This window comes from Furipterus horrens, unplaced genomic scaffold, assembly GCF_987537825.1.
Source record: "Furipterus horrens unplaced genomic scaffold, mFurHor1.1.pri manual_scaffold_15, whole genome shotgun sequence".
In the NCBI taxonomy this organism is placed as follows: Eukaryota; Metazoa; Chordata; class Mammalia; order Chiroptera; family Furipteridae; genus Furipterus; species Furipterus horrens.
In genome coordinates this window covers 26,184,578-26,208,297 of record NW_028327185.1, presented here as the reverse complement: position 1 = coordinate 26,208,297, position 23,720 = coordinate 26,184,578, and the positions used below count along the sequence as shown (strand labels likewise).

Genomic DNA, 23,720 nt, shown 5'->3' with positions numbered 1-23,720 from the left:
TTGCAACTGAGGCAGACACATGACACTGGTACACTGTAGGCGTCCACTCCAAACATCAGTGTCAGCACAATGCATCACTCTGTGTTGCTGCTTCTTTTTTTCCATTTTTTTTATTGTTGTTCTATTACAGTTGTCCCTTATTTCCCCCATTCCTCTCCACTGCCCTGCCCCGTGTGGAGCCCAGGCCTGGTGAAGCCCTCGCAGACCCTCTCCGTCACCTGCACGGTCTCTGGTTACTCCATCACCAGTGGTTACTACTAGAGTGGGATGTGCCAGCCGCCAGGGAAGGGGCTGGAATAAACAGGGTGCATAGGTAATGATGCTTCAAGAGACACATCCAAGAACCAGTTCCCCCTGCAGCTGAGCTCTGTGATGACTGAGGAGGACACGGCCGTGTATTACTGTGCGACAGACAGTGATTGGAAGTAGCACGCGCCCAGACACAAACATCCCTGCAGGAGACAGGAGGCCTGGGCTGCAGGGGGCGCTCAGGACACCAGGGGGCGCACAGGACACAAGGTGCCCCGTGGGAAACAACACTGACACTGGTCCACAGACTCTTCTGTGTCCTCTGTTCGTGGCTCAGCACCTGCTTCTGCTCCTGGGGAGACCCCTGTCTAGTGTTTCCATGATCCTGCCCCTGGGGCTCTAGGCTGTGAACTCTGAGAAGGGGACCTGTGGGCTGTATGTCAGCATGAACCCCCCAATATGTTGGGTAGTTTTGGCTACACTGACTGCTCAAGGGTATCCAGGGTTGGACCCTCCCAGGAAAAGGCAGGACACATCTCAACATGGCCTCTGCTGGTTCCAAGTTCTGGGAGAACAGGAAACCACGAGAGTGGGTCCTCTCCAGTCTTCACATCAGTCTAGCTTCCTTTTGTTCTCCTGTCTAAGTGGGTCACTCACTCAGTTCGGGTGAGAGTGGGAATCTTGCCAATGTGCTAGGAACAGGGACTAAGAGAGACCTGGAGTCATTATAATTAAAATCATCAGTGTTTGTGTGTGTGTGTGTGTGTGAGAGAGAGAGAGAGAGAGAGAGAGAGACAGAGACAGAGACAGAGACAGAGAGACAGAGACAGAGAGAAAGAGAGACTCACTGAGAAGTAGCAGTGCACTGAGTTTAGGGTCACATGCAGGGATATCCAATGGGACCTGCAAGCAGAGAAACTTGAAGACAGATGTTCGTGAAGCCCCCAAGAGCTTCAGGAATCCGGAATGTTAGCTATGTCAGTGCACCTGGCAGCTCCAGGGCAGGGGATCCCTGGTGGCTTCACAGAGCCATGGCTTGAGGGGTCTTTGCAGAGTCACCTGGGTTTAGTAAGGTTAGTTCTCTGTGTCTCAAAATGTCAAGTACATGGTGTCTCTGAGGGAGCAAACTGGAGTCCAGATGCTGAGAGGTCCATTCCCTGTGAGCCCAGGTGTGAGCCTCCAGTGCAGGGTGCAGGCTGGGCAGCAGGGTGCCTGCCAGACCCACAAGCTCAGAGTTGCTGCCCCATGAGCAGCTGTGGGAGGATCTGGGGAGGGATTTCCTCTGAGGGCTGGGCCTTCCTCTTTTCATGAAAACATCTAAAATAAGAGTTGTACAAAAGGTGCTAGAAATATCCTGTTCTATCAGAGCACTTACCAAACTTGATAATACAAGAGGATCACAGTCAAATGAGGTATTTGTAAGATATCTCTGTATGTGAATTGTAAGAAGCTAGAGACAGTATTGGTTTCAGTAACTCACTAGGTGCAGGATTTTGGAGACACCCTGCTCCCAGGATAAGATGTTCAGGCATTGAAGCCCAGAACTAATCCAGGTGGTTTGTGTGTCACTCAAAGGCGGGCTTACAATGAGGAGCATGTCCTGGGGGGCCCCTTCCTCAGTGGGAGAAGCTGTGTCAGCACAGAGCTCAGTGACCTGTCAGGGGACACATATCCTATAACACCGGTTAGAACTTGACTCCCTAAGTCCTGTGAGCATGGTCCCTGTGCCCTCTATCTTCTCTCAGGTGGGTTCAAGTCTTCAGTTATGAAAGCCTCTGCCTCATGAATATGCAAATGAGAAGAGGTAGACTCGGTTAAATGTGGGTCTGTCTGTGCCCTGAGAGCATCACCCTCAGCCACACCCTCCCCTACAGAGGTCCTGACGGCACAGCCCCTCAGCATGGACTGGAGCTGGAGAGCCCTCCTCCTGGTGGCAGTGGCTACAGGTAAGGGGGTCCCCAGTCCCCGGGTTGAGGAGGGGACCAGGGATGTCAAGGGGGATTTCCACCCACTCCTGCCTCCTCCCCACAGGTGTCCACTCCGAGGTGCAGCTGGTGCAGCCTGGGGCTGAGGTGAGGAGGCCTGGGGCCTCGGTGAAGGTCTCCTGCAAGGCTTCTGGATACACCTTCACAGACTACTGGATGCACTGGGTGCGACAGGCCCCAGGACAAGGGCTTGAGTGGATGGGGAGGATTTACCCTAACAATGGTAACACAGACTACGCACAGAAGTTCAGGGGCAGAGTCACCATGACCGCAGACAAGTCCACGAGCACAGCCTACATGGAGCTGAGCAGCCTGAGAGCCGAGGACACGGCCGTGTATTACTGTGCGAGAGACACAGTGAGGGGGAGTCAGCCTGAGCCCTGACACAAACCTCCTGCAGGAGGGGCTGTGACCACCAGGGGGCGCTCTGGCTCTCTGAGCACAAGGACCGTCCCAGGAGCAGGTGCAGTTGGGGGTTTGGGCTGGTTTCCTGTCTGTTTTCCTCTTCCTGTAACAGTTTTCCTCAGGAAACTCAATGGTTCTTCGCTCACCTCTGAAGTCTCTGAGTTAGAAAAATATGTTGTAAAGAAAGACAACCTTCTCTTGTGGACAAAAGGCAGAGACTATTTCAGACACTATTGGGCCTAATTTCAAAGAATTATCAAAACTTCTGACACACATCAGCTGAATCTAGACAGAAGCTCCGCTGGACCCTACAGTTCATCCCAGCCCCACACAGCTCAGTGTCCAAGCCGGCCAGCAATAGGATAATTGCATATTGGCGAGCGGGCACCAGACCCTATGAACCCAATGCCAGAGGAGAAAAATCCCAGTTGACATGGTCATTGACTTGAGAGGATGCTCATAGCACCAAGCATAGGTGACATGACACAGGGCAGAGGGACCCAGGAGAGCTTCGTGTCAATGTCCAGGCTGACAACAAACACATACCCCGAGGGAGATGGAGCATTTATGATGCACAGAGTTGACATCTCTGGGAGGAACAACAAAGGCCCTTCAGCAAGTCCTATTAAAAGTAAGTTCTGGTAGTGGCCCCCACTTTGTTTGCTGGGGTTTGATCCACCAGCGAATAATACTAGGTCGAGGTTCTCAATGGGTTTCTCTAATAACTCCGAAGGATGTTCTGAAAATTCCCAGTACAGATGCAACCTGTGAGCACATTCCTGGATTCAGCCATGTTCCTTGCATGTCACACTCAGCCCCACACCTTTGCCTTAACCTCCCTGGCACTTGTGTTAATTCACTTTTTTTCTTTTTCAATTTCAGTTGACATTCTTATTATTTTAGGAGCTTCTAACCCACAGCAGAGTAGTCAGACATTTATACAATTTGTGATGTGATGACCCAATATTTCCAGTTCCCACCTGGCACCACACATTGTATTACAATATTATTCACTTTTTTCCCTGTGTTGTATTTTACCTCCCTGGGTTTAACCTGTAACTGTCAATTTGTGCTTATTAATCCCTTTAATTTTTCACCCAGGCTCCCAACCTATCTCCTACCTGGAAACCACCAATCTGGTCTCTGCTTATATGAGTCTGTTTCTAATTCTGCCTGTTTCTTTATTTTGCTCTTAGACTCCATATATAAGTAACACCATACGGTATGTGTGTTTCTCTAACTTATTTAAGTCAACATAATACCTTCTAGATCCATCCACCTTGTCCCAAATGGTAGGTTTCAATTTCTTTTTTATTGCTGAGTAAAGAAGATGGGATAATTTTCAAATTAGTGGTTTGGGCTAAAAGTCCATTTATTATTTTTTTCATAAAATAAAAGACACATTTTTATGTCAGTTATCCTCTGCATGGTATAATGTTGATTGTTGTCAATTAATGTCTTGATCTGATCACTGTCAACTTCAACTGGTCTACCCTCCCATGGAGCATTATTCAGCAAGAAATCTGCACCACAAAACTTCGCAAACCACTTTTACCACATCAGTCAATTACAGCATCTTTTCCATACACTGCGCAAATCATTTTTTTCTTTTTGCACTCTGTTGTGTTTTTATCTTTCTTGAAATAATAAAGCATTATATGTCAAAAATATGTTTTTGTTCTTCAATATTAAAATGGCTAACCAAAATTCACCAATTTTGATTAATTTTCTAAATGCATGCTGAGTTCTTACAATACAATCGAACAAAATTGTTTTAAATGAAAAAGACAATTAAGCACTACTAGAGCCCTCTTACATAAAAAACAAAGAGTTTGGCCAACCCAATATATTAATGACTAGATGACTATGTGAGGCTATTTCTAAAGAACATGACATAAGTCAACTTGAACTTGCTACACAAGCAGGAAAATCACAACATAAAGAACAAGAAACCTGAAGGGGAGTTTCAGTCAAGATGGAGGCGTAGGTAGACATGCAGCATCTCCCTCTACAACTAAGAAGAAATTACAAGTACGTCAAAACTTAAAAAGAAAAACATAAGTGCCAGGAAATTGAACTGCATGGAAGTCCAAGAAATGAAGAAATGAAGGAGAAATACTCAACCGGACAGGTAGGAGGGGTGGAGCCGGGACAGAGAGGATGCTGTCTGGTGGCCGCAGTGGGGCTGTGGCTGTGGCTGGTGGTGGAAATTGCAGTCATTTATTTTACAGTCTGGAGGGAAACCTGGGAAGTGACCCCAGCCTCAGACCAGACCACACTCTCATGGCTCCAGTGCCAGGGAAAAAAGATCCACATTGCTTCTATCTGTGAAAACCAGTGTGGGTGGGGCAGAGAAAGAAACTGCTCATCTCTCAACAGACTCTGCTTGTTTAGAGGGCTCCCACACCCTAGAACATCCTCAAACCTACCCACTCTGGGAACCATCACCAAGCAACGGCTAGAGGGGCACCAGCTGAGACCCCTTCAGATCCTGTAGAGGAATCACCTCCTCTCTGTCCTTTCTGTCCCCCTCCTATGTACGCAGCCCCAGCACACTGGGAATGACCAGCTGCTGACCCTTGACCTGAAGGTGATCTCTCTCCCTCCCCTAACTCAATGTAGCAGGTGTTTCTCCCTATGCTCCAATGCCTCCACCTGGCCCAGCAGGAGCAGCTGCAGCCGCTGATAAGCCCCCTGTTGCACCAGACACTGCCTCTGAGTCAGAGCCACCTCATGCTCCCTCCCCTCTCTCTGCTTTGGCCCAAACCACAACCTATCCTTCCCCTCCAGGAGGTTGCAGGACCCCAGGGACACATAGGGCACATATCCTCTTCTCCATCTCCAACCTCTCCCAGGTTGAAAGCCATCTTGGTTAATATTTTTCTGACCCCACTTGCTTCATCAAAGAATTCCAGTGTCTCTCTCTTCCTTATGACCTAACCAGGTGGGATCCCTAAGTCATTCTCCCTGTCTGTCTGCTGAGGAAATGAAACGTGTTTGACTGGCTGCACAGAAGCATGCCAATGTCCTAAATGGGCAGGACCCTAACAATGGCTCTGTAGGTGCCACAGCAGGGAATTGATGAAAACCCTGGGCCTGCCTTTCTAGGCAGGTTAAGGGAAGCCCTCCAGCATTTCACTAACCTAAATTCTGATTCCCAAGAGGACATCCTTACTCCCATTCCATTTTATTTCCCAGCCAGCTCCCAACTATGCAGCAAACTGCAAACACCAGAGGCAGGTCCTCAAACCAGTCAAACCAAATTAGTTAATCTGCTCTTCAATGTCTTCAACAATCGAGATGAGGAACATGCCCAATTGTGAACTCAGGCTGTCCAGTTACTGGCTTCTGCTCTGAAAGAGTTACGCAAACCTAACCCATCAAAAGGCAAAAGTCAGATCCCCACTCCAGGGAACTGCTTCAAGTGCAGCAAGCCTGGGCACTGGGCTAAACAGTGCCCAGATCCATGAGCCCCCGGGACATGTCAACTATACAAACTAAAGTATACAGGAAGTTTGATTGCCCCTGGGTCCTCAATGGACAGAGGTATCGGGGACCCTCATGGAACAGACCCCTGGCTTTGACTTCCCAGAGCTTCTGGGATTTGCAGTGGAGGACAAGCTGCCCAGAGACCACATGGACCTTCAGACCTATATCCAGGACAGAGACTTGGGTAACTCCTTTAGTAGCAGGTAAGCCAATATATTTTCATGTTAATATCTCGGCAATTTACTAATTCTCAATCTTGAGTGTTGGGGTTGATGGCACAGTCTCATAACCATCACTACTCTCCTCCTTCCATGTTTCTTAGAGGAACATAATTTTACCCACTCATTTCTAGTGCTCCAGCATTGTCTGACACCAAGCAATCCCTGGATGAAATATTCTAGTCAAGTTTAAGGCCAGATACTCATACTGTTACATAATCCCAGCCTGTGCTGTTCTGGAGTAGCTGTGAGGTCCATTGCCTGTCACCAAGAAGCATGACTCTCATTTTAAGTTTTGGAAAGGAGGTTTATTTGAAAGTTTTAACTGCCCCCCTGTCAAACAAAACCAGTTTCAGAATATGCCAGTCAGAGATATTTTCTTTCAGAAAAGCAGAAGCCACGGCTCAGTATTCCCGGCCACAGTTCAGCATTGCAGGCATCTCCCACTAATCCGTGCTTGGTTAGGCAGGTCCCCGCAATTCAAGCCCCATCAGCCATGCTGCCATGTTCTCTAGGATTCCCAGTGGGTCTCCTCTTTCTTACTCCAGCTCTAATTCAAAACTGCATGCCCCCTTCCATGCCCCCCCAATTGTAACTGCTGACCTGGAGCGCTGTATGTCATTGTCATGAAACGTGCCTTGAAAGTTGTGTTGTCTCCTTTCCCCATCCCCAAACCATAGGCTGTAGGGAATTGGAGGGCCCCTCCCCCACTCTGTGCTCTGTTACACCCCCCTCTCCTCAGAGCCCACACGGTGTTTTTCTCTTCTCTCTGCCTCCAACACACACCACTCTCCACTCTGTTCCCTCCATTATTTATCATGAATGGTGCTGTGACTTGGATTCCACTCTTTGTCTCCAGCCAGTTTAGATCATTGGAAGCTCACAGAATTTCTCTCCACCCCAGGTGACATCTAACTACCCAATTTGCATCAGAATACTCCTTGCAACAGCAGCAAAGGGGGTAATATTAATATTGTCAGGTAAATGTCTTAATCTCTCTCCTCGAGAAATAGCTGCACCTGCAGGCACAGGTCGAACATTTAAAAGCCACTAGTGCATCACTGCAAAGAAAGACATTGTACCAAAGCAAGATTTTAGTCTGAATGAAAAGTCCTGGCTTTTCCAGGTTCTGTTTTCCTAACTAGGCCTTTTCATTCAAATCTGCTTCACTCATAATCTTTTCCCCATTTCTCTGACTGCTCCATTTACATCTTGACCAACTCCCCATTTCTATCTGCTTCACAACCTAATTCCATGTTTCCCCGAAAATAAGACAGTGTCTTATATTAATTTTTGCTCCTAAAGATGCGCTAGGTCTTATTTTGGGGGGATGTCTTATTTTTTGGGAAACACAGTTGTTATGTTTGTCTTCCAGCCAAGTGGCCGTCTAATCCCCAAGGCCATGCTTTTGATCACTATCTCCTAGGAGGAGGTGACGCTATTCCTTACCCACCTGACCCCAGCCTTGCATTAGACTTTGGCTTCGCACTGGGTTTGGCCCCACTGCACAAATGTTAACTAGGAACAAGAGTACAAAGAGGGAGAAATCTCAAACCTCCCTTAATATACAAAGGAAAAAAATCCGGTATTTTTAAACTGAAGTGTATAAAGGTCACCCAAGCATGATCTCTCCCCTTCTTCTCCAGACTCCTTACAGTTGTCAAGGTTATGTGGTAATAGGATGGCTCACTTCCAAGCACTGTGTGTATATCTGCCAATGGAGAAAGTAAATGTTCAGTTAATAACTATGTGTAATAGTATGTTATTCAAATACTTAACTAGGCTTCAAAAATTTATATCTCTCAATACTAAGAACTGAAGTTTTATCAGCCTATGTTAACATCACATACCTTTTATTATCACTTTAAATAAATGGTCAAATATCATTTCATAATATATATTCCTTATAGTAAATGTTTCACAAGATTTCCAGGTTTTAAAATATAAAAGACTTTTCCTTATAGCTTGAGGTATTTGAAAGGGTCCTTGAAATATCTCAGTAACTTATTCCTTTCTTCTTACACAAAGAAAGTTTTAGACTAATCAGGCTTATTTCATACATTTTGAGGAACCTAAAAATGGTGGCAGGGTAGTCAGTAGACTGCTGCGTGAGTTCCTATTGCAGAGGAGACTTGGAGGACAGACGGAGAGCAGAAAGTGGGTCAAAGTGGCTTTCAGATAGGGCAAACGGGGTCAGGAGCATGGCAACAGCGTGGGAGAGAGACAGAACCCAGGACTGCACACTCTATGGTGAGTCGCCAGGGCCCCCACAGCAGCCCAGCACCTCAGGCTGCACCAGAAGGGACGCTGGTGGACCAACTCAGTAGCAGGGATCCGATGAGCATGAAGAGTGAAGGCAGGGGAAGTGCAGAGGCCTGGAGGCTGCGCTCCCACCGGGGATGCCCTGTCCAGCGATACCCAGGAGGGACTCAATGAAAAGACGTGTCTGGATCCTTGGCTTAATTGTTGGGAAATCATATGTATGACCACTGGACACTGCCTGGAGTTGAGTATTGTGACCATGGGTGGACACAGGAGGCTGCTTCCTAGCGACCTGTTGGGTGCAGATTATGGAAGAGACGCGTTCCCGGCTTGGCACCTGTGGACGGAAGCTCTGAGTGCAGAGATTTTACAGCACCCAGAAGATCTTCTCTGAGAATTTTAAGGGCTGAAACTGAGGCTGGGCCCACTGGCAGAGCTGAGAATAAGCCAGGAGGGTTCTGGCTCTAAGGCATAAAGCAACATTTTTGTTTGCTTGCTTGATGTTTGTTCATTTGTTTTTGCCTGGGAGGAACTGCTGAGACGCGGTGAGATTCTTAAGGGGCGCTCGCACACGCACTTGCCCTGGACTCCAGCGGGGGCTAGAGGTGGACTGGAGACCTTGAGAGCTGTTGGAGAAAGCATTTGGGGAGATTGCTCCCCTCCTACTGGCAACAGCCAAAGAGCAAGCAGTGGCCCCACCTAAAGAAAGTACTCGGCCCCACCCCATGCTGCTTAAGCCTGACTGCGGATTTCTGAGTGACCAGAGTAAACAGCGGAGAGGCCCTGGCAGATCAGCACCGATAGTTGAGATTAGGCTGCCTAGATCCAGACTTGGACACACGCTGAAGTCAACGGGGCGGAGTCAGAAGGAGAAGAAAGTGGAAAGCGTACAGAAACTACAGAGAAAAATTCCACTGTGACATCTCTACATATCCTTTTAATAGTCATACTTTGTCTTCCCAGTCTATGCATTATAAGCAAATAGTCTTTATATTATAGTTTATTTTAAATCTCATATTTTGCTCCTCCTTTTCTGAATCAATTTCACCATTTGATTTTCTCCTCTTCTTTTTGTTTAAAATTCTATATTGTCTCCCACTACCACTCATTTCCAATCTGCACCCATTTTTCCTCACCTCTCCAGCCTCTTCTTTTTTCAGCCATAAAATACACTTACTCTATCCCCGCCTTGACCAATCTGTGACATTCCTGCAACTTCATTCATAGATCTTCACTATCTGGTATTTCAAATCTCAAATCTTATCGTTCCCCTCTCCTAATCCATCTGTAACTTCCTCCACCATTTCTTTCTTTCAGTTTAAATTTGAAATTTTTCCTGTCTTAGCCTGGTTTTTATTTCTCACTATAATTATTTCTTCTCCCTCTATCATCTAAAAATCACTTCCCTTTGCTGCAGGCAGCTCTTAAGTTTCTCTTTCTTTTTTACCTCTTACTCCCACCCCACCTACATTAATCTTAGCTCATAGTTTACTGTTCATTCTGTGGTGAATTTTTTTCTCTAAAATGGGGCTTATTTTTTTTTCTTTTTTCTTATTCATTTTCCTTATTATTTTTTCTGTATGTGAGTGTGTTTATTCTTTCACGCACACTATATATATATATTTACAACTTCTCTTTAAGCCTACTACTACACGTTTCCCCTCTCTAAATTCCTTCCACCTTCATCCCACCATTTTAAATATATGATATCAATTTTACTTCTTTATATTATTGTCTTGTTGCTACTCAAAGCATTATTGCTCCTCTCCCTCGCATCTCAAAAATCATTTTTCATTCAGTTAGTTAACTCTTACTTATTTTCCTTTCTCATAATAGTATCTATCTCATTATATCCTTATTAATACTGGCTCATTAGCAGTTGATACAGTGATTGAGGGTGGGGGAAGCTTTGTGGGTGTGGGATTTTTGCCTGGGCAGGTGGCTTTGTTTTAGCAGCAGCTCAAAAACTGTTTACAAAATGAAGTGGGCGGAGTAACTCTCAGTCACCTAGGTGGAGGGAAGGACCCACCAAAGAGCAACACAACAGTAAGCAAAACCAAAATTCTACCAGACAGCACAAATAACAGGCATAAAGGGCATCCCAAGAGCATGAAGTTCAGGAGATCAAGAAGTCTGCACTACTGAATCCCAGAGAACTCCTACCACAGAAGATCACACCACAAAGGCAGAAAATAAAAACAGATCAATTTAAGAAGCAGAAGCAAACAAGAACAGCCACCCAAAATGGAGAGGTGGAACAACACCCCACCAAACAGGAACAACACCCCACCACAAGGAGAAGAGGAATTCTCAGAAGGAGGGATAAATGACATAGAAGCAAGCAAACTATCAGGCATGGAATTCAAAATGATGGTAATGAGGAAGCTCAATGAACTCAACAATCTCAAATACAACTACAATGAACTCCAGGGGAACTACAAATAACTCTAGGGAAGCTACAAGGAACTTACTGTGAACTACACCAATATGAAAAAGGTCATAGAAAGTATCAATAAGAGCCAGGAAGAAATGAAGAATATAATTTGTGAACTGAAGAACACAGTAGAAGGAATCAAAAGCAGGCTAAATGAAGCAGAGGATCAGATCAGTGAGTTAGAGAATAACGTAGAAAAAAATTCCCAGACAGTGCAACAAAATAAAAAAATGACTTAATAAGAATGAAAAGGGTTTAAGAGAACTGCAGGACAACATGAAACATAATAACATCTGTATCATAGAGATACCAGAAGAAGAAGAGGAGGAGTAAGGGATAGAAAACCTGATCAAAAAAGTAATGACAGACTTCCAGGCAAGATGGAGGCTTAGACAGACCCACTGCATTTCCCTCCACAACTAAGAAGGAACACAACTACCTCAAAACTATAGAGACAACCAGAATTTCCAGAACATCAAGCTGCACAGAAGTCCAACAAAGATAAAGAAAAAATCCTCATCCAGACAGGTAGGATGTGTGGAGCTGGGGTGGAAAGAACATGGTGTGGTGGCGGTAGCAGAAGCTGCAGCGGCAGGCAGGTGGAAAGTGAAGTCACACATTTTAAAAAGTAGGGAGGGACATCTGGGGAGCACTTCTAGCACAAGACAAGACTGCAAGTTCACAGTTGAGCCCAAGGGAAAACAAAGCCTTATTGCTTCTGACTGTGCAAACCAGTAGGGGTTGAGGTGGAGGAAGAAACTGCTGGTATCTCAGCAGAGTCAACTTGTTTAAAAGGCTCCCATCATCCTAGAACATCCACAGATCCACCCACTCTGGGAACCACAACCAAGGAAAAAGCTAGAGAGGAGCCAGTCCCATATGGGAAGTGGAAGAAGTGCCTGGAAAAGGGACGAGTGCTGGGCAACTGACACTGTTCCCTCTCAGACCTCTCCACCACATACAGTGCCACAATGTGGTGAAACAGGTCACCCATACTGACAAATACCTAGTGTTCGGCCCCTTACAACATAACAGGTGCAACAGATCTACCTAAGACAGAGGCAAAGAAACACAGGAGCCTGTCAAGATGAGGAGACAGAGACGTATGGCCCCCAAAAGGGAACAGACTAAAGGTTTCAGAGGGAGAACTAAGCAATTAGGAGATACCCAACCTAACAGACGTAGAGTTCAAAACACTAGTGATAAAGATGCTTAAAGGTTTGACAGATATGCTTACATATGGCAAACGCATAAGGGAAGGAGTGAAGGCTATGTTAAATGAAACAAAGAAAAATCCACAGAAAACCAATGGGGAAGGGAAGAAAACCAGGGTTCAAATCAATAATTTGGATCATAAGGAAGGAAAAAACAGTCAACCAGTACAAAAGGAGGAAACAAGAATTGAAAAAAAAAAGAGGATAGGCTTAGGAACATCTGGGATAACTTTAAACATGTCAACATTTGAATCATATGGGTGCTAGAAGAAGAGGAAGAGCAAGAAATTGAAAGCTCATGTGAAAAAATAATGAAGGAAAAGTTCCCAAATTTGGTGAAGGAAATTGACATACAAGCCAAGGAAGCACAGAGAGTCCCAAACAAGCTAGACCCAAAGAGGACCACACCAAGACACATCCTAAAAAAACCCCAAAAGTTAAAGATAAAGAGATAACCTTAAAAGCAACAAGAGAAAAGAAGAGAGATACCTACAAAGGGGTTCTTACAAGACTATTAGCCGATTTTTCAAAAGAAACTTTGCAGGCAAGAAGGGACTGCCAAGAAGGGTTCAATGTGATGGAAACCAAGGACCTCAAACCAAGGATACTCTATCCAGCAAGCTATCATTTAGAATGGAAGGGCCAATAAAGTGCTTCCCAGACAAGGTAAAGCTAAGGGAGTTCATCATCACCAAGCCATTATTATATGAAATGTTAAAAGGACTTATTTAAGAAAAAGAAGATCAAAACTATGAACATCAAAATGACAACAAACTTACAACTATCAACAACTGAATCTAAAAAATAAAGACGAAATCCAACTAAGCAAACCAGAATAGGAACAGAATCATAAATATGGGGATCATTTGGAGGGTTATCAGCTGAGAAGGGGAAGGGGGAGAAATGGGGAAGAGGTACAGGGGTTAAGAAGCATAATTGGTTGGTACAAAATAAACAGGAGGAAGTTAAGAATAATATAGGAAAGGGTGAAGCCAAAGAACTTATATGTACGACCCATGGGCATGAATTGAGGGTGGTAGGATTGCTTAAGGGAAAAGGGTTACTGGGCAGCAAGAGCAAAGGGAAAAAAAAGAAATTGGGACTACTGCAACAACATAATCAATAAAATACACTTAAAAATAAAAATAGAAAAAGTCTCACAATACAGGAAACACAGAGGGTCCCCATGGAGATGAATCCAAGGAGGCCCACTCCAAGGCACATCATAATAAAAATGGCAACATACAAAGACAAAGAGAATCCTAAAAGCAGCAAGAGAAAAACAACAAATAACATACAAGGGAGCTCTGATAAGCTATCATCTGACTTCCCAAGAGAAACAGTAAAAGCCAAAAGGAAATAGCAAAACATATTTAAAGCAATGAAAAACAAAGGCCTACAACCAAGACTACTCTAACCAGCAAGGTTTTCTTTTAAAATGGAAGGTGAAATATGAGTTTCCCAGACAAAGAAAGACCAAAAGAATACATCTCCACCAAACCAGCATTGAAAGAGATGCAAAAGGTACTGTTTTAAGAAGAAGAAGAAAAATTGAGAGGGAGAGAGGAACACAGGCACATAGGGAAAAAGTCAAAATGAAGATATACCTATCAATAATAACCTTAAATGGAATAAATGCTCCAATCACAAGACATAGGGTAACTGAGTGATTACAAAAACATGACCCACATATATATTGTTTACAACAGACCCACCTGAAAACAAAAGATCTACACAGACTGAAAGTGGAGGGATGAAAAAAAGTATTTCAAGCAAATGAACATGAAAAAAAAAAAAAAAGCTGGGGTAGCAATACTTATATCAGACAAAATAAATTTCACAACAAAAGCCATAAAAAGAGACAAAGAAGGACATTTCATAATACTTAAGGGAACAATCCATCAAGATGTTATAACCCTGGTAAACATATATGCACCCAACATAGGAGAACCCAAATATAAAAGGAAAATCTTGGAAGATGACAAGAAGGATATCAACAGCAACACAGTCATAGTAGCGGACTTTAACACCCCATTGTCAACATTGGACAGATCTTCAAAACAAAGAAACACCAAGGATATTGAGGCATTGAACAACACTCTAGATCAAATGGACTTAATCGATATATATAGAACTTTTCACCCCAAAGAATTAAAATATACATTCTTTTCAAGTGCACATGGAACATTTTCAAAGATAGACCACATGGTAGGACACAAAAGAAGCCTCAACAAATTCAAGAAAATTGAAATTATATCAAACATCATCTCAAATAACAATGGCTTGAAACTGGAAACCAACCTCAAGGAAAAAACTCAAAAACATTCAAACTCATGGAAAATGAATAACATGCTCTTAAATAATGAGTGGGTTAACGATCTCATCAAGGAATACATCAAGAAATTTCTGGAAACAAATGATAATGAACACACAACAGCCTAAAACCTATCAGACACAGAGAAGGCAGTCCAGAGAGGGAAGTTCATAGCAATACAGGTCTACCTAAAGAAGATAGAAGAATCTTAAATAAGATATCTAACCCTACAACTACAAAAACTAGAGGAACAACCAGAAACAAGGCCCAGAGTGAATAGAAGGAAGGAAATAATCAAGATCAGAGCCTAATTAAATAGTATAGAGTGTAAACAAACAATTCAAATGGCAATAACACCAGGAGCTGGTTCTTTAAAAAGATAAACAAAATCAACAAGACTTTAACCAGGCTCATCAAGAAAAAAGAGAGCACCCAAATTAAAAAATCAGACATGAAAGAGGAGAAATCACAACCGATACCACAGAAATACAAAGGATTATAAGAAATTACTGCAAACAACTCTATGACAAGGAAATTGGCAATCTGGATGAAATGGACAAATTTCAGGAAACATATAATCTTCCAAAACAATTGGGAAGAATCCTAAAGTCTGAATCGTCGTCGTCGGCAGCCGTCCGTCTCGAGAGACGATGGTGTAGCTTCTCAAGAGTCTATCTGCACCGCTGAGAATGGTTGTGCAGTCCGACTCGGGAATGACACGGTATCTGTCTCCTCCCGTGTTGAATTGACATCTTGCGATGACGCTGGAGTGTCCTCTCCAGTGGAGCTGAAGCTACAGAGCCTGGGCAGGGTGATATGGAGGGTCTGCTGTTGCCCATGCAGCAGACCCCCCTCTCTTCGCAGCTGAAGGATCCAAGGGAAAGACGGAGTCAATACAGCTTGGCTTCAGGTGCGCCGCAGGAGTTGCCTGTGTTGACTACAACGTCAAACCGCCTTAGGGACTCCGGCTCCGGATTTTCTGTCGGGGTTTACTCCCTTAGCCTTTCCCCTGAAGAGGTATGCCGCAAGGCAGCAGAGGTTTTTTGGAATCAGAGTTTTCCTTCTCTGATATATATATATATATATATATATATATATATATATATATATATATATATATATATATATACACATACCAAAAGTCCAGGTGTGCATTCTAGCCGCCTCCACGTTCTGACACGAGGGAGGCGGCGAGGTCTCCCTTCTCCGTCCGTCCCCTCGTTCCCAGTTCACGTGGGCACAACCGGGCCAGGCCCGATCTGCAGCTGTGAGCGCAAGGCCCGGGTCGGGCAGGCGAGGAATAGCGTCACCTCCCGCTAGGGGATCAGACGGCCGCTCTGTCGGGCCGGAACTCTGTAAAGCAGATAGAAACGGGGGTTGCAGATCCGCCAACAGAGCGGTCAGAGAAAAGGGAAGAGGACCGCTCCGGCAAGGAGTGAGCGTTCAGATGCAGATCGAGTTGCTAAAGTCTCAGGGTGGGGTGGGGCAGTATTTGAAACAGAGGGAGGAGAAAGACAATGGCCACGTGAGCTCTGAGGAGAGGGAAGGAGTATCCGGGCTTTAAGATGAGCTAGAATATTTATTTCATCCAAGTACCGGCGTTATAGGACTAGAAACGAGCGGGCTGTCGTCAGGGTAGGGTAGGGTAGGCCGTTCAGGGCGTTCGGCGTGCCTCTGGGCTGCCGGCCAAACGCATTCCATCTCCTCAGCACACAGGCGGGCGGGGAGAGTGTGATTCCATTCCTAGAAAATAGCTGGGAACGGTCCAACCCTAGAGGGAGACGGCAAGAAGATAGAGGAGGGTGGTGGTGGAGGAGAGAACACCGAAGGAGCTAGGTAAATGACACCGGGCACAGGTATTATCGCGAGTCTCTGTTTTGTTGGTTCGTCTTCTCCGCTACTCTTAACACCAAATGGATGGACGGATGGACGGGTGGGTGGGTGGATGGACGGACGGACGGACGGACGGGTGGGTGGGTGGACGGACGGACGGACGGACGGACGGGTGGGTGGGTGGACGGACGGACGGACGGACGAACGGGTGGATGGACGGGTGGACGGGTGGGTGGATGGATGAATGAACGAATGGGTGAACGAACGAACGAACGAACAAGGAAGCGACGCGTGTGAAGAAAAAGGAAGCATCTGGCGGAGACTGACTGAAATGCTAGGCGCGTGGGGGCGGGGCGCTGGCAGCGGGAAGCAATCTTGAAATCGTGAATCGACATCGCTACAGGACACACACAGGCATCCGCGTTCTCCGAGTCACGCGAGCACCGCCCCAGCCCGCCTTTTTTCACGCCAGTGATATTCACACGCAGCCGAAGGTCATGGTAGACGTCCTTTCTGAACGGTGTGTGTGGAGCCACTCCCCTCTGGACCGGCCCCTCCCCCTCCGCCGCGGGCGCTGGCGGCGCGCGCATGCGCATCAGTGCGCGCGGGCTCCGCCGCCGCCATCATTCATTCCCTACTCACCACCCACCCCCCGCCCCCAACTCTCTGAGCCTTTCGATCCCGCCCACTCGGTCCGGCCTTCTGGTCGACCGCTTTTCTCATGGCGAGGCTAGCACAGCGGCCGCCATAGCGAGCGAGCCGGCCAGGCGGCCGGCTCGGGTCGGATCCCGAACGGCGGGCGGGCGCCCGGCCCGGTCTCGAATCACGGCAGCGGAAGTGGGGGTTTGTTCGGAAACCCGATCCTCTGTCTCCTCTCTTCCAGCTCTTCCGTCCGACAGCCAACGCCGCCGCCGCCGCCGCCGCCGACACGGGGACCTCTGCCGCGGCAAGGACGGATGGACCGCCGGACAGACAGACGGACGGACCGACCGACCGACCGACCGTCCGTCCGACCGACCGACTCACTCACTCACTCACTCACCCCTCCCGTGGCGACCGAGGGCCGTCCAGCGGACTCGGAAACGGCGCACCGGGGCCGGCTCCCACCCGGCCCGGACATTTCCGCGAAGCGGAGCGGCCTCTGCGCTCAGGCGGAGAAATCGGACCCGGGTCGCTCTGTTCCGTGTACGATAATCACCACGATGACGCCGCTCTACATGATCGCGTGTTTTCCGATTGGATTCTTAGGAGGGGGCCAAAAATGGATAGATAAATAAAATAAGGGGGGGGGCGAGGGAGGGAGGGAGAGAGAGAGAGAGAGAGAGAGAGAGGGACGGAGGGAGGGAGGGAGGGAGAGAGAGGGAGAGAGAGAGGGAGGGAGGGAGGGAGGGAGGGAGGGAGGGAGGGAGAAAAGAAAGGGGGGGGGGACGGACGACGACGACGACAACAACACCTGTTTACATCCCGCTTCCTACCCACCTCCCCATCTTTTCCTCTCTACCCCCCTCCCGAATATCCAGGTCATCCCAATAAATGATGTCAAAAGTGCAAGTCTTGCACTTTTAAAGTCTGAATAGGCCAATAATAACTAGTGAAATTGAAGCAGTAATCAAAAAACTCCCTGCACAAAAGCCCTGGGCTGGATGGTTTCACAGGTGAATTTTATAAAACATTAAGGGAGGAAACTACCTCATATTTTTCTCAAACTATTTCAAAAATTCCAAGAAAAGGAAGACTCTCAAACTCCTTCTATGAGTCAAGTATTACCTTAATTCCAAAACCTGGTTAAGACACAACAAAGAAAGAAAACTACAGGCCAATATTGCTGATGAACATGGACGCTAAAATTCTCAACAAAATATTGGCAAACCAGATCCAGCAACACATTAAAGAGAATATACACCATGATCAAGTGAAGTTCATCCCAGGGATGCAAGGATGGTTTAATATTTGTAAATCAATTAACATAATACACCACATAAACAAAGTGAAAGACAAAAATCACATGATCATATCAATAGATGCAGAAAAAGCATTTGATAAAGCACAACACCCATTTATGATGAAAACACTCAGAAAATTGGGAATAGAGGGAGCATACATCAACATAATAAAAGCCATATACAAGAAATTTGAAGCCAACATCATACTCAATGGGCAAAAACTGAGAGCATTCCCCCTGAGATCAGGAACAAGACAAGGATGTTCACTCTCTCCACTCCTATTCAACACAGTCTTTGAAGTTCTAGCCACAGCAATCAGACAAGAAAAAGAAATAAATATCATCCAAATTGGAAAAGAGGAAGTAAAACTGTCAATTATTTGCAGATGACATGATAGAGTACATAGAAAACCCTGTAGATGCCACTAAAAACCTACTTGACCTAATAAGTAAATTTGAAATATAGCAGAGTACAAAGTCAATATTCTGTGTTACATTTACACAATGGAATACTATACAGAAGAAAGAAAGAAGGAACTCCTACCATTTGTGACAACATGGATGGAACTAGAGAGAACTATGCTTAGTGAAATAAGCCAGGCAATAAAGGAAAAATACATATGACACCACATAATACAGGAAACTAATGAACAATACAGACAAATGAGCAAAATTGAACCAGAGACATGTAAACAAGGAGCAGACTAACAGTTAACAGTGACTGGGGGGGAGGAGCGGGGGAGGGAGAGAAGGGAAGTAAGAAGGGGAAGGGTCTAGTTGAGGAACTAGTATAAATGACCCATGGATCTGGACAGTGTCATGGGAATTAATAATGGGAAAAGAGGTGTGTAGGGTGGGGGGAAGCAATGGGGGAAAGTGTAGGACAACTGTAACAGAAAAACAATGAATAAATCAAAGTTAAAACATAATACAGTTTGAAATGCTTAGAAAGCTTTGTTAAATTAGACATTATACAAGAATCTACAAAGTTCTAATATACTTTATAATTCTAATAATTACTTATAATGTTGTATTGCAGGATTGCATATGTTGCAGAGCATCTGAGCACGTTGATGAGGGTTTGTGTAAATCATAGATGGTCTGTAGAAGTTGAGAAAAGATTGTGAGGAAGCAGAAAGGGAAATGAATCATAAGCCCAGAGCCCGAGCCCCTCAACAGCTCCGACTTCTCTGACTGGTCCAGCTTCAACGCCAATGGTACCCCTGAACAAGGAGAGCTAGCCAGCGCTTCTACTGCCCCAGCCTTCTACAGCCAAGTCCCCCGGCCCCCAGCTTCTCCCAGCCAGTCCGAACAGCACACAGTGATCCACGTTGGCAATCCTGAGCCCTTGACTCATGGTGAGCCAGGAGGTTGTCCAGGCCAGTGGAAGATAGAAAGGGGTGGGGTGGTTCATGTGCAAGGAGCTCAGGGCTACGGAGACCCATCGAGGGGACACTTCTTCACTCCAAGCACAGACATTACCCCTCCACAATTCTGAGATTTAATGTCAGGCTGAGAAGGGCAAGGTTCTCCTTCCCTACTCGCTCCCCCTGCTGTGGGCCAGTTTCCCTGAGTCTGTGGGTGCTGGCGGCTCTGCCCCTGCAGCCTCAGCCCCGAGGAAGGTGTATGACACACGCGATGGTAACCAGGCAGCAGGCCTTCACGGGGATTATGATGATGACATGTACCATTGCAGGCCTGCCCTGGGCTGGCTGGCCCAGCTGCTCAGGTACACAGGGTCAGGTGGGGCAGGATGTCATGCAGGGGGTGGAAGTGAGATCCAGAGGCCCAAGCACAACAACTTCAAGGCAAAAGGGGTTTCATCTGGTACCCAGGTTTTGGGGCTGTGTAGAAAGACTTACGCTTGACAACAGAAGTCTCGGGTCTGCCCTCTCAGGCTGTTCCTCGGCTATTACATATGAGGTTTGGACTCGGGTTCTCTGAGGCCCCTTCTTGCTTCAACACCACCTGGTCTTTGTGACTGTCCCCATGCCTGACACATTCCAGTTTCCAGAACAGCCATTGCCTCTGCTGGTTTGAGCTGCACAGTCACTCAGGTAGTGGGCAGGTGCAGGGAGGCTCATCCCCAGGGTACACTTGGGGAAACGAGGCTCAGGGATGGTGGCGCTGGTACCACAAAAGTGTTATGACCAGGCCATGGGGGCCACCAGGGACTGGCGGCCTGACCTGACTTTCCCCTCACCCCCCCAGGAGCCGGATGGGTCTCATAAGCGACCACTGACCCTGCTCCAGCGGGCGGGGCTGCTCCTGCTGCTGGGGCTGTTGGGCTTCCTGGCCCTCCTGGCCCTCATGTCTCGCCTGGGCCGGGCTGCAGCTGACAATGATCCCAACCTGGACCCACTCGTGAACCCTCACATCCGTGTGGGACCCTCCTGAGCCCTTGCTCGCGGCTGTGCCAGCCTAGGACCGGGGGGCCTGAGGAGGGAGGCGGGGAGGTCTGAGGGCCCTTTTCTGCTCCCCTCTCTCAAGCCTGAGACACTACGATCCCAGGCCCAAAGCCGAGGCCCCCGGAGAGGCTGCAGGCGGGGCCTGCGGACCCTGCAGGTCAAGCGTTTGTCTTGAACGCTGCCCCTGGGTTTCTGGCTTCCCACCCCCAACCCACGAAGGAGCCGACAGCTGGAAATGAATGGCAGACTATTAACATTTTAAAAAAGAAAGAAAGAAGAAAAAAGTAAGCAAATAAGTCTTTGAAACACTGTAACTTCTAGACCTAGGAGATGCTGGGTCCTAGGAACAATAAAGCAATTAAATCCCTACTCAAACATTACTGGTTGCAGGAACAGCTAGGTGCCTGCCTCTCCAATGCAGAGGACAAAAGTGTGACTTTAACACTCAGCCACATCCTGAGGCCTGAGCCTGTGATCTCAGCCGCTGGTCTCCACCCCTGCTCTGTGCAGGACAGCCTACTTCCAAGCCCACCTCCTCCTGCTAGAATTTTTACAGAAATAGCCCTGCCTCTCCTTGTATGCTGAGGCTGCTGGGACATGCACTCTGTTGAATGACATGTGCTGTTTTTATATCAACACTAGTGGGCAGGTCATAGAAGATTTGAAACTTTAAAAGAAAACATTGACATCATAAAACATGCAGAAATAGATACTGCCACTGACTTCTCCTGGCTCAAGACCATCTTCCATTTTTTCTCCCCACTCCAAACCCTCCTAACACCCTTAATCACCCCAATAATAATTATATAATATTTCCGTTAATAGGTCCCTGTCTCCTACACCTTCTAATAAGTTTTGTCTGCAGGACAGTACAGGCTGCCATGAATCAAGCTGTCCAGTGACACACTCCTGCTCCATACCCCTCCATATCAACCAGTATCTCAAGAAGAAATATAGAGACAGCACTACATCCTAAATCTCAGCTTTGAAGGAGTTGCAGATAATGGATCTTCGGCCCATCTCCCCAGAATCAATAAAAACAAAGGCAGGAATCTTAGGCATAAGAACTGGGTTCTTGGAATCCAGGTCTGGTTTTAGCAAGCCCCCACAGTAACTACTGATGCCAGTGACTGCCTCTGTCCTTCAAAGTTATCAGAGCCTGCCAGCAAGAACTTACTAACTTTTCTGTCTTAGTAAGCCTCTCTGTTTCCAGGGCCAACTCCCCAAAAGCCATTGACAGAGAGCCCCTTCAACTCCCTTCCCCCTTAGCCTTTTAGAAAACCCCCGCCTTTCATTGTTCATTGCTGGCACCTCTGGGTCTCAGTCCACTTGTGCAGCTGGCCAAATAAATCTTTTTAAACTCCTTGCCTGTATTCCTGTCATTTGTCCTCTTACCCTCACTGTACCTAACAAGAAGATTGAAACTATGACCATTAAAATGACAACAAACTCACAACTATCAACAAAATTTAAGAAAGAAAAAGAAAAACAAACTAAGAAAACAACCAGAAAGGGCACAGAATGATAGGTATGGGGATCATTTGGAGGGTTATCAGCTGGGAGGGGGAAGGGGGGAAATAGGGAAATGGTGCAGGGATTAAGAAGCATAATTGGTTGATACAAAATAGACAGGGGGAAGTTAAGAATAATATAGGAAAGAGTGAAGCCAAATATCTTATATGCAGGACCCATGGACATGAACTAAGGGGGGTGGGATTGCTGGAGGGAAGTGGGGTACTGGGAAGAGGGAAGTAAAGGGGAAAATTTGGAACTACTGTAACAACATAATCAATAAAATGTACTTAAAATAAAGATAAGAACTTTTAACCCTATAGACTTAAAAAAAATACTACTCATGCTAATAAGTGAATCTGGCAAAATAGCAGGGTAAAAAGTCAATATTTAAAACTTGAAAGCATTTCTGTACTACGACAAGAGAATGTCAGAGATAGAAACTAGGAAACAAATCCCATTTACTATAGCAACAAGAAAAATAAAGGACCTAGGAATAAACTTAACCAAGGAGGTAAAAGAACTGTACTCAGAAAACTACATAACACTGAAGAAAGAAATTAAGGAAGATACAAATAAATGGAGGTATATACTATGCTCATGGATGGGAAGAATCAACATCATTAAAATGTCCATACTACCCAAAGCAATTTATAGATTCAATGCAATCCCTATTAAAATACCAATGACATATTTCACAGACCTAGAACAAATACTTCAAAAATTTATATGAAATAAAAAAAGAGCTTGAATGCGGGCAACCACTCCTCGTGGTTTAGTGAATTGTAGCCCCGGCCTGAGCATGACTGCCACTGGCATTTCGGCCATGCTTGTCTTTAAGTCTCACCATGAGGCTGCGTGTGGAACATGACTGACAACCACTCAGAGGGTTGCCATGGGAATTGGATTAAGGAGTGCTTATTATACTTTAGAACTTGCTCTGTTTCTTTATCATTAATGTAACATAAACAATCTCTAGCAAGGAGTATATGAAACCTTGCACCTGGTCAAGATGTTTTATAGACCCTTACACTGACTGGCACTGTGACCCCTGAATTGGCATGTGTAATCTGATACTGTCAAATGCCTGAATGCTATTGATGATTTATGAATTTTGACCTTGTATCTCTCGTATGTATCCTCCTCAATAAAAGACATGAGAAATGAAGGTTTAGCTGCTGTTCTTCACTAGAGATAGCAGTCACCTTTCTTCCCTCACACATAATGAAATGTCCTGGGTAAAAGTTTGTTCTGCTGTGGTCACGAAGCCTCTGCTGGACAAAGCAACTTCCAACCAAGCCTAGGGTGTGTGAGGCACCTCAGCCATACTCGAATAGTCACAGCAATCTTGAGGAAGAAGAACAAAGTAGGAGGGATCACAATACCTGATATCAAACTATACTACAAAGCCACTATAATCAAAACAGTCTGGTACTGGCATAAGAACAGACATAT

The 23,720-nt window shown here is 46.0% G+C and overlaps 1 gene segment (V, D, J or C); it reads left to right on the top strand.

The window, feature by feature from the left end:
- Nucleotides 1-2,101: 2,101 nt before the first annotated feature.
- LOC149992554 (immunoglobulin heavy variable 1-46-like) lies at nt 2,102-2,634 on the top strand. The segment is given in 2 exon segments: nt 2,102-2,195; nt 2,281-2,634. Coding segments are annotated over 2 exon segments (384 nt in total).
- The last annotated feature ends 21,086 nt before the right edge of the window (nt 2,635-23,720 follow it).